The following is a 10,223-nucleotide window of genomic DNA, read 5'->3' as shown; positions in this document are numbered from 1 at the left end:
ATGTTGTGATCTGGTTTGTTATCAGACTATCTCGTGTTTTCAGCTTCTTTATCTCCCAAAGAAACGCTCAAACTGTGGATGAAGCAGTTCAAGCTTCCTCCTGGAGAAATCCGGGTTACCATGGCGCCACCATGCTTTCATCTTGAATCCCTCTGTGGACCGATCCTCAGATATTAAAAGATTCTCTGTGTCTCATCAGCTAAGATCAGCTGCTGCATCACTCATCAGGGATTTAGTTTCAGTAAACAAGAAGAAACTTTAAGCTCCCAGCTGAACATTTCTGTCTGATTAGCCCACTGCGCCCCCTGTTGTCCAACACCAGGAAACACACAGCAGCTGTTTCTTCTTCAGGGCTTGGGGTTAAAGGCTAAATGTTGCTTCTAACAGGAGTGTTAAGCTGCCGGTTTCTCTGAGTTTGAACCCTTTCTTACTGAGCTGACCTGGTGAAACAGAAGAAACCTACAAACTGTCCTTTGGATATTGTTCCAGCAAAGATGCTTAAAGAGGTCTGAGTTTAGGGTCTGAACCTGGACCCCGCAGTCTCACATCTGCCCTTCACCCCTCCCCAGAGTGACGTTGTTGGTTATTTGACCTCAAGTTTTAAATAAAGAATGAAAAATCTGGGAGTTACTTTGACGGCTGCATGAAGTTCGGCAGATAGATTGATTCTGTTGTCAGAACAAGCTTCTTTCTGGAGTCTGAACAGAAAGTGGATTTATGGCAGTTTGAACTGGAGTCAGTGAGCTCAGGAAGGTTCAGAAGAGGCTTCAGCAGGATGTTGGTGACGGGTCGGTTTCTGTCCGCTGGCTGAGGACACGCCGTCAGGCTGCTGTGGAGAGTTCAGGTGTTTACGGACGTTACCTCATCAACACCTGGACAGCTGCTGAGTGCAGGAGTTGATCCTGGACAGGAGTTAAACCTGGACAGGAGTTGATCCTGGACAGGAGTTGATCCTGGACAGGAGTTAAACCTGGACAGGAGTTGATCCTGGACAGGAGTTGATCCTGGACAGGAGTTAAACCTGGACAGGAGTTGATCCTGGACAGGAGTTGATCCTGGACAGGAGTTGATCCTGGACAGGAGTTAAACCTGGACAGGAGTTGATCCTGGACAGGAGTTGATCCTGGACAGGAGTTGATCCTGGACAGGAGTTAAACCTGGACAGGAGTTGATCCTGGACAGGAGTTGATCCTGGACAGGAGTTAAGCCTGGACAGGAGTTGATCCTGGACAGGAGTTGATCCTGGACAGGAGTTGATCCTGGATAGGAGTTGATCCTGGACAGGAGTTAAACCTGGACAGGAGTTAAACCTGGACAGGAGTTAAGCCTGGACAGGAGTTAAACCTGGACAGGAGTTGATCCTGGACAGGAGTTGATCCTGGATAGGAGTTGATCCTGGACAGGAGTTAAACCTGGACAGGAGTTAAGCCTGGACAGGAGTTAAACCTGGACAGGAGTTGATCCTGGACAGGAGTTGATCCTGGATAGGAGTTGATCCTGGACAGGAGTTAAACCTGGACAGGAGTTAAACCTGGACAGGAGTTGATCCTGGACAGGAGTTGATCCTGGACAGGAGTTGATCCTGGACAGGAGTTGATCCTGGACAGGAGTTAAACCTGGACAGGAGTTAAACCTGGACAGGAGTTGATCCTGGACAGGAGTTGATCCTGGACAGGAGTTGATCCTGGACAGGAGTTGATCCTGGACAGGAGTTAAACCTGGACAGGAGTTGATCCTGGATAGGAGTTGATCCTGGACAGGAGTTAAACCTGGACAGGAGTTGATCCTGGACAGGAGTTAAACCTGGACAGGAGTTGATCCTGGACAGGAGTTAAACCTGGACAGGAGTTGATCCTGGACAGGAGTTGATCCTGGACAGGAGTTGATCCTGGACAGGAGTTGATCCTGGACAGGAGTTAAACCTGGACAGGAGTTGATCCTGGATAGGAGTTGATCCTGGACAGGAGTTAAACCTGGACAGGAGTTGATCCTGGACAGGAGTTAAACCTGGACAGGAGTTGATCCTGGACAGGAGTTAAACCTGGACAGGAGTTGATCCTGGACAGGAGTTGATCCTGGACAGGAGTTGATCCTGGACAGGAGTTGATCCTGGACAGGAGTTAAACCTGGACAGGAGTTGATCCTGGACAGGAGTGGAACTGTGGAACTGTGTCATTCCATGAATGTTTCAACTAAACTTTAGAAACTATTAAAATCTTCACCGTACACGGTTATATTCTTCACCCTGGAATAAACCACTGATTAAATTAAGGAAGCAAGTATATTTCTGGCATTCCTGGCGGTTGAGGGGTATTCAGAATTTGGCTGATTTGATTACTAATAATTCACTCAGATCTTATCAGGAACTCACTACGCAGTTCAATTTACAACATTAGGCCCATTTTTGGAGGTATTTATGATTGAGAAGCGCTTTAGGATGTGCGGTTAAGCAAATATCTGCAGATGACAACCCAATTCAGCTTTATTTCTGTCTTTCAAGTGTTCATATCATGAAAATGCACCAGTTGTGGGGGCACCTTCATCCATGCCTGTCCAGGGCTGCTGCCTTTTTGGAGAGAGATGATCGAAACCCACTGCGAACCCTAACCCCTGAATCGATTTATCTCAGCCTTCTGGGGGTGGGTCATGTTGGCCAAAGGTCTCTAAACCTGCATTAGCCCTCACAGGCCTGATCACGCTTTGTTTGCTCTGTGCTCGTTAGGTTATTCTTGATATATTTGTGTTGTTTGTTCGTAGTTAGCTGCAGTTTGTATTGAGTCTGCCTATCCTTGCTCAGACACATAATCATGAGGACAGAATGAGGGAAAGACCTCACAGAATGGGTAAAACCATGGTTCCTGGCAGCTGAACGTCACCTGGGTCAGTACGGGCCTTAAGGATTTCCTTTCTTTGGTCTTTTTCACATCATCTTTACATATGATCAGACCCTCAGAGGAAATGTTAAAGAGAGTGTTTTTATCTGTATGTCTGAGGCACTAAAAGCATGAGTTCTGCTGCTATGGGCCCAGCCACTTATAATTGCATTACCATGAATTGGTTTGTAATTGGTTTAAGTCATGTTTGAAGTTAAACTTGTTTTAATTTGGTGCATTATGAATAAAACTGAATAAAACGACCACCGCTTTGTCCACCACAGCCTACAGCACCACCTGCTGACCCAACTACACCCAACTACAAACCAGCTGATGGAGACTAATCTGAGGAACACTTTGTGTTGTTTGACCCCAACTTGTTGAAGTTCTTTGCTCTCTGACTCTTGTTTGGTAACCGAAGTCTGACTATAAATATCCGAGAGGAGGGAAAAGGGAAGTAAGAGCAATGAGTCGTCTGTCTGTCTGTCTGCAGGAGTGTCAACAACATGCTGCTGTTGCTGCTTCTTCACGCTTTGTCCTTCGTCTTCCTCCTCTCAGGTGAGTCTGGACCTGCAGACGATCCGGCTCAGGCTGTTCAAAGTGATGTGAATCATCCTGTTAAACTGTGTTTGGGTTCAGATCGTCAGGGGTGGAAAAACGAGGAACTTTAAGATGAGATCATATGTGTAGAGTTGGGAATTTATCTACTGATTCAACAGTTTTAATGTGATGGATGACGGTGTCTCTGAAGAGTTACAGAGAGATCCAGAACTCCCTACAACTGTAAACAGGGCAAGGTAACAGCAGTGGAATATTAATAATATTAGTGTAATGTTCGGCTTCTGTTTCCAATGGAAAGTCTCTTTGTTTCTGTGAAGAAGTTCCCTAAAATCGTGAATAGTCAGTTGGCTTATGTTTGAGACTCAATCAGAAACTTTAACAAAAGGGAATTTTAACAACATTATGAAGGTGAAAGAAGGCAGAAACCAGTTTTATATGAGAGTCAGAGGACAGATCCTGGTCAGAAATAACTCCAAGGTTCCTCACTGTGGGACCAGAAGCCAAGGAAATACCATCTAGAGTAACTATATAACAGGACAATTTCTCCCTGAAGCGCTCAGGTCCAAAGAGAACAACTTCAGTTTGTCTGAATTTAGAAGCAGAAAGTTCTGAGTCATCCAGGTCTTTGTGTCTTTAAGACAGGCTTGTAGTCTGACCAACCTGTAGGTTTCATCTGGTTTCATAGATAAGTACAGCTGAGTATCATCAGCATAACAATGGACTTTATGCCATGCTGTCTGATAATGTTACCTAATGGAAGCATGTATAAAGGGAAAAGAATCGGTCCAAGCACAGAACCCTGAGGAACTCCATGACTTACTCTGATGTGTGAGGAAGATTCTTCATTTACAAGAACAAGCTGGAATCTATCAGATAAATATGACTTAAACCAGCCTAATGCAGCTCCTTTAATCCCAATAACATGTTCAAGTCTCAGACTGAAGCCTTGATGGCTGAACCTCTCCGGTAGCTCCTTCATGCCGGTTTAATTTGGGTTTAATTAAGGTTACATCCCTCAGAACAGTGAGCTGTCAGCAGAGGTGTTAAAACTGGGCTGAGACAGAGAGCCGCTGTGCTTAAACCAAGTTTTTAACCAAAGTCTGTCTCAACAAGACCTCAGAAATGTGTACAAACCTTTAACTGACCAGTTTAAATGAACTCAGACACATTTCTGTGCGTTTGTGTCAGTGCTGGCCAGTGTGTCAGCGGTTGCCAAGGAGACGGTGGTGGGTGTGGCCGGGGAGGTGGTGACGCTGCCGTGTCGCTGTGGGACAGAAAGGCAGAGTGGGGTGGAGGTGTGCTGGGGGACGGGAGAGCCTTCGGTGTTCACCTGCCACAACACGCTGATCAACGGCGCCGGAGACCACGTCAAATACCGGCGCTCGCACAGGTACGCTCAAATTCATCCACAAACCCTTCAACTAACAACAGATTCACAGAACATTTATCAGTCAACTTTCACAGATTTAAGGCTCTAAGATTAAAGGATCTTATGTTTATGTATAAGAAATGTAGACACAAGGTTTTACATTTAAGGATATAATAAACATCAACTTGGCCAAAAAAAAACTCAAACTCTACAGGCCTCAGTTAGCATGTTAAAGGTTAAAGGTCACCCCAAGGTGAAAAAGCCCAGAGCTACATCTCAGACTCTACAGGCCTCAGTTAGCATGCTAAAGGTTAAAGGTCACCCCAAGGTGAAAAAGCCCAGAGCTACATCTCAGACTCCACAGGCCTCAGTTAGCATGTTAAAGGTTAAAGGTCACCCCAAGGTGAAAAAGCCCAGAGCTACATCTCAGACTCTACAGGCCTCAGTTAGCATGTTAAAGGTTAAAGGTCACCCCAAGGTGAAGAAGCCCAAAGCTACATCTCAGACTCTACAGGCCTCAGTTAGCATGCTAAAGGTTAAAGGTCACCCCAAGGTGAAGAAGCCCAGAGCTACATCTCAGACTCTCCAGGCCTCAGTTAGCATGCTAAAGGTTAAAGGTCATGACAGCACAGTTACAAAAAGACTGAACAAGGATGGCTTGTTTGGAAGGGCTGCAGGAGAAAGCCTCTTCTCTCTAAAAAGAACATGGCAGCACAGCTTAGGTTTGCAAAGCTGCATCTGAACAAAGCTCAAGACTTCTGGAACAATGTCCTTTGGAGAGAGACTGATAACTTCAAACTGAAAGATGGAGGGTTTTCTTTTTCTCATTATGACTCATGCTTAAACTACTTCTAGCCAATCAAAGAAAGAGGAAGTCCCGTCTTCTTTTAAAGATAATATTTGATCTTTCTGGAGGATTTAAAACCTACTGCAGACTGAAGAGTTAATATCAAAAATAACACGAGTTTATATGAGTGGAAAGTTCCCTCAGGGGTTCACACTGGGCCCACTGCAGTTTTAATAACTAATGAGACTTTGCTCATCTACACAGTCTGTGTGACTCTTCTTCCTCTGCAGGTACTCTCTTTCCTCCTCCTCCTCCCTGTCCATCTTTGACTCTCAGCCGTCAGACACCGGCTTCTATCACTGCAGAGTTCAGCTGCCCGGACTCTTCAACGACCAAACGTCCACCGTCCACCTCATCATCATCAGCCGTACGTTCCTTTTACTGCTCTCGGTTTCTGTCCCTCAGAGGCTGAAAAGAAACTTTCATTTATCGTTGACCTTTCTTCTGCCTGCACCCTGCAGCTCCCTCAGACGATGTGGAGAGCTTGAACGCACCACACACGGCAGGTCAGTGCAGCGCTGTTCGTTTATTTAGGGACTGGATCGAAGAGAAGCTTCAGTTTCCTGAGCTTAGCGCCTTTTTTAATTGGCTCTGTATGAATAATTTGGAGTTTAATTATTTTGACATGATTGTATTGCGATAAAGTGGATTGTAATTGGCTTTAATTGGAATGTTTCTTTAAGTGCCCTGAGATGACGTTTGTTGTGATTTGGAGCTGCATGAATTCAGTTGGAATGAACTGAAGTGAACTGAAACAGACGGATTGCAAACTTCTTTAATCTGCCGTCCTGAGCGAGGCGATGCTGGAGAGGAAAAACTCCCTTTAACAGCTCAAATATGAGCTTCTTTGATCTTTTTTGTCAGGTGGCACAGCACAGCAGACAGGAAGTGATGTCACAGGAGGCAACAGCACTGAGCCAATGGTGGCTCAGGTTCAGGTAGTGACATCACTGATCTGTTTCTTTTTCTTTGTTCAATAATGTATTCATTTATTTGCTTTTTAATCTTATTTTAGCTTGTTTGATTTTGTTTTTTGTGTGTTTATTGTATCTTTTTGTTGTTTTGGATTGTTTTTCACTGTTTGGATTGAGCGCGTTTTTCATTAATATTTGTTTGTTTGTTTGTTTGTTTGTTGACAGTCGCCTGTTTGGCAGCAGAAAGGAAACACGCTGCAGATATTTGTTGGAAACACTCTGAGAGTTTCCTTCATCATCTTCATCCCTGCTCTGCTCCTGACTGCTGCCTTCAGTCAGTGCACACTCTCACATATTTATATACATGCATAAAACACACTTTTACAGATGATTCGATCACATCTGTTTGCTGCAGGACTTTGTGGATCTAAGAAGAGATTCGAGCCTGGAGTGGAGCCGTCAGAGGAGGACAGTTCTGTGTGAAGACGCCTGTCCAACTCCTTAGGAAGAGGAATCCTCACTGAAGCCTTTTCTCTCCCAGAACTCAAGAATTAAATATCCTTCTTTCTATTCCTCAGATTTATGTTTGCAGTGTTCATTAACTAAAACATTGACCTTTGCTCATATATATATATATATATACATATGAGCAAAGGTCCTCACACTGAGCCCTGTGGAACACCTCCAGTTGAATAAATAGAAGAAATAAAGCTGTGAAGAGACATAAATGTGTCGCTCAATGTATGATATCTGTAACAGGTGGTGTTTGGACCCAATTGCAGTACAAAGGAGTCAGAAGACAGAGGTAAAAAGTTTGAGGCTTTACTGAGACTCTGGCAGACAGACAAACGGTTTAGAAACCGGCAAACAGGAATCAGGAGAGGAGAGGCAAAGTTCTTGGTCAGGGACAGGAGGTCAGGGGTCGAATTACCAGGAGGTAGACGAAGCAGGGAATCAGGGACAGGTCGGTACCGGTAAAGCTGGCAGGAGAACGCTGGAAAGACAAAGAACAATCTGGCAAAGGATAGAGTGTGGAGCTGGTGACTATATGCTGGGCTGATTGCATGTGATGAGAGGCAGCTGTGTGCACAGGTGAGTGGACTGATGAGGTGTGGCTGACAGGCTGAGTGGCAGAAGCAGGATCAATGGAAAATTACTGATGGTAGGATGACTAAACTGTGACAAAATCATCATAAATGTGTCGCTCATCTCATGGACAGATGAGGAACGCTGAGCTCAGTAACCATCAGAAAGATTAAATGTATGTTTGAGGGTTCCCAGTTTAAAGAATATCTGAGAACCACTGATTCAACTGATAATTCGTGGAAATGAACACGTTAACAAAGCAGCATTTGAGAAACACTGGAGCAAATCTTAAAATGAGCACAAAACAACACCTGAAGTTGTTTTCTTTTGTGGTTTTGTGTAGTTTCGCCACATTAACTGCTTTGAGTTGCCAAAAATAGACACGATCTGGGTCACATGAACAAAGTCTGCTGGAGTCAAACTATGAAACTTCTTTGTATTTGCTGCAAATTGTTTAGCTTCTGTGGTCTTTTGAGTTCAATGAGAAGCAAAAGAAGAGAACATTGTTTAACCTTCACTGAAATGATGTAAAACCATCATTAAAATCTGCTTTGATTTTACCTGTGGTCATACTTCAGAGGGATTATAAGCTGGTTATAAACAAAGTTTGTAATTTGATGGAGTTGGTGGAGCTAGCAACAAAGCTAATGTATTAGCTTTAGCATTTCTTCCATTGACCAGATAACGCCAGAGCTCCACAGCACTGTCAGCTGTTCACTTATAAAAAGCAGGATGTGTGCACATTAACATCAGCTTTACGAACACATTTTCCTGTCGGAGCACTGCAGCATTCATTCTCCTCAGTTTAGAATTATTACAGAAAGAAAGAAGAAGTTTATTTGTACAGCACAATTCAATTCAACGACAAGGTGATTCAAAGTGCTTTACAGAGAGATTAAAACAGAAGAAATAAAAAGCATGATTTAAAATGTAAGCAAAAGAAAGAAATAGGAACAATAGATAAAATCAGAAAAAATATATATATGAAAGATAAAATCAATAGTTAAAATATAATTCCGTTTTGAAACTCAAGCTTATTCAAATGCAGCTGAAATGCAGCATTCATTCTCCTCAGTTTAGGATTATTACAGAAAGAATAAGAAAACCACCTTCTGCTGTTCACTTCAATTCAGTTTTATGGCGCCAAATCACAACAAAGTACAGGAGAAGAAGAAGAACCGAACCCTGGTCACTGCTAAGGACCGAACCGGCAGCTGCAGTTCTGTGTTTGACCAACAGATGGCGCCACAGGCGGCCTGTTCATTTCCATGTGTTTACGGCTCATTCTGATGTATTGCGTCGTCAGAAGGACCCAAAACGCTTAAACTGCAACTTAGACAAGAATAATGTGACACTTGTAACAGATATAACATACATGTGCACACATAAAAACATGTAAAAAGAGAATTATTTGCACAAAGTATTTCCTCATTAGTGAGTTTCCTGCCTGCGGGAGACCGGGGTTCAATTCCCTGACAGGGAGGCCTTATTTTTATAATATTATTACTAAATTTCTTAGATTAACAAATGATGAAGGCAAAAATGTACAAATAATCTGATATTTATCAGCATTTACTGTGATTAAACTGTGTAAATAACCTGATATTTATCAGCATTTACTGTGATTAAACTGTGTAAATAACCTGATATTTATCAGTATTTACTGTGATTAAACTGTGTAAATAACCTGATATTTATCAGCATTTACTGTGATTAAACTGTGTAAATAACCTGATATTTATCAGCATTTACTGTGATTAAACTGTGTAAATAACCTGATATTTATCAGCATTTACTGTGATTAAACTGTGTAAATAACCTGATATTTATCAGCATTTACTGTGATTAAACTGTGTAAATAACCTGATATTTATCAGCATTTACTGTGATTAAACTGTGTAAATAACCTGATATTTATCAGCATTTACTGTGATTAAACTGTGTAAATAACCTGATATTTATCAGTATTTACTGTGATTAAACTGTGTAAATAACCTGATATTTATCAGCATTTACTGTGATTAAACTGTGTAAATAACCTGATATTTATCAGCATTTACTGTGATTAAACTGTGTAAATAACCTGATATTTATCAGCATTTACTGTGATTAAACTGTGTAAATAACCTGATATTTATCAGCATTTACTGTGATTAAACTGTGTAAATAACCTGATATTTATCAGTATTTACTGTGATTAAACTGTGTAAATAACCTGATATTTATCAGCCTTTACTGTGATTAAACTGTGTAAATAACCTGATATTTATCAGTATTTACTGTGATTAAACTGTGTAAATAACCTGATATTTATCAGCATTTACTGTGATTAAACTGTGTAAATAACCTGATATTTATCAGCATTTACTGTGATTAAACTGTGTAAATAACCTGATATTTATCAGCATTTACTGTGATTAAACTGTGTAAATAACCTGATATTTATCAGCATTTACTGTGATTAAACTGTGTAAATAACCTGATATTTATCAGTATTTACTGTGATTAAACTGTGTAAATAACCTGATATTTATCAGCATTTACTGTGATTAAACTGTGTAAATAACCTGATA

The 10,223-nt window shown here is 41.9% G+C and overlaps 1 protein-coding gene across 2 annotated transcripts; it reads left to right on the top strand.

The window, feature by feature from the left end:
- Nucleotides 1–2,094: 2,094 nt before the first annotated feature.
- On the top strand, nucleotides 2,095–7,473 carry LOC140279933 (uncharacterized). Of its 2 annotated transcripts, XM_072375158.1 has the most exons (8): nucleotides 2,095–3,284; nucleotides 3,367–3,431; nucleotides 4,623–4,824; nucleotides 5,881–6,017; nucleotides 6,112–6,156; nucleotides 6,515–6,588; nucleotides 6,790–6,898; nucleotides 6,980–7,473. In XM_072375158.1, exons 2-8 carry the CDS (start codon nucleotides 3,380–3,382, stop codon nucleotides 7,045–7,047), a joined length of 687 nt encoding a protein of 228 aa, XP_072231259.1. In that variant the 5' UTR covers nucleotides 2,095–3,284; nucleotides 3,367–3,379; the 3' UTR covers nucleotides 7,048–7,473. The 2 variants fall into 2 exon arrangements, with proteins under 2 accessions (XP_072231259.1, XP_072231258.1); XM_072375157.1 differs by having other exon boundaries at nucleotides 2,096–3,431.
- Nucleotides 7,474–10,223: the final 2,750 nt, after the last annotated feature.

Source organism: Leuresthes tenuis, unplaced genomic scaffold, assembly GCF_036924035.1.
Source record: "Leuresthes tenuis unplaced genomic scaffold, fLeuTen1.0.hap1 SCAF_21, whole genome shotgun sequence".
In the NCBI taxonomy this organism is placed as follows: Eukaryota; Metazoa; Chordata; class Actinopteri; order Atheriniformes; family Atherinopsidae; genus Leuresthes; species Leuresthes tenuis.
This window is presented reverse-complemented; position numbering and strand designations above follow the sequence as displayed.

Coding starts and splice junctions, on each gene's coding strand:
- LOC140279933 (XM_072375158.1), top strand. CDS start 3,380: ATGCTGCTGTTGCTGCTTCTTCACGCTTTGTCCTTCGTCTTCCTCCTC. Junction 6,018..6,111: donor CCACCTCATCATCATCAGCC/GTACGTTCCTTT, acceptor TGCACCCTGCAG/CTCCCTCAGACGATGTGGAG. Junction 6,157..6,514: donor GAACGCACCACACACGGCAG/GTCAGTGCAGCG, acceptor CTTTTTTGTCAG/GTGGCACAGCACAGCAGACA.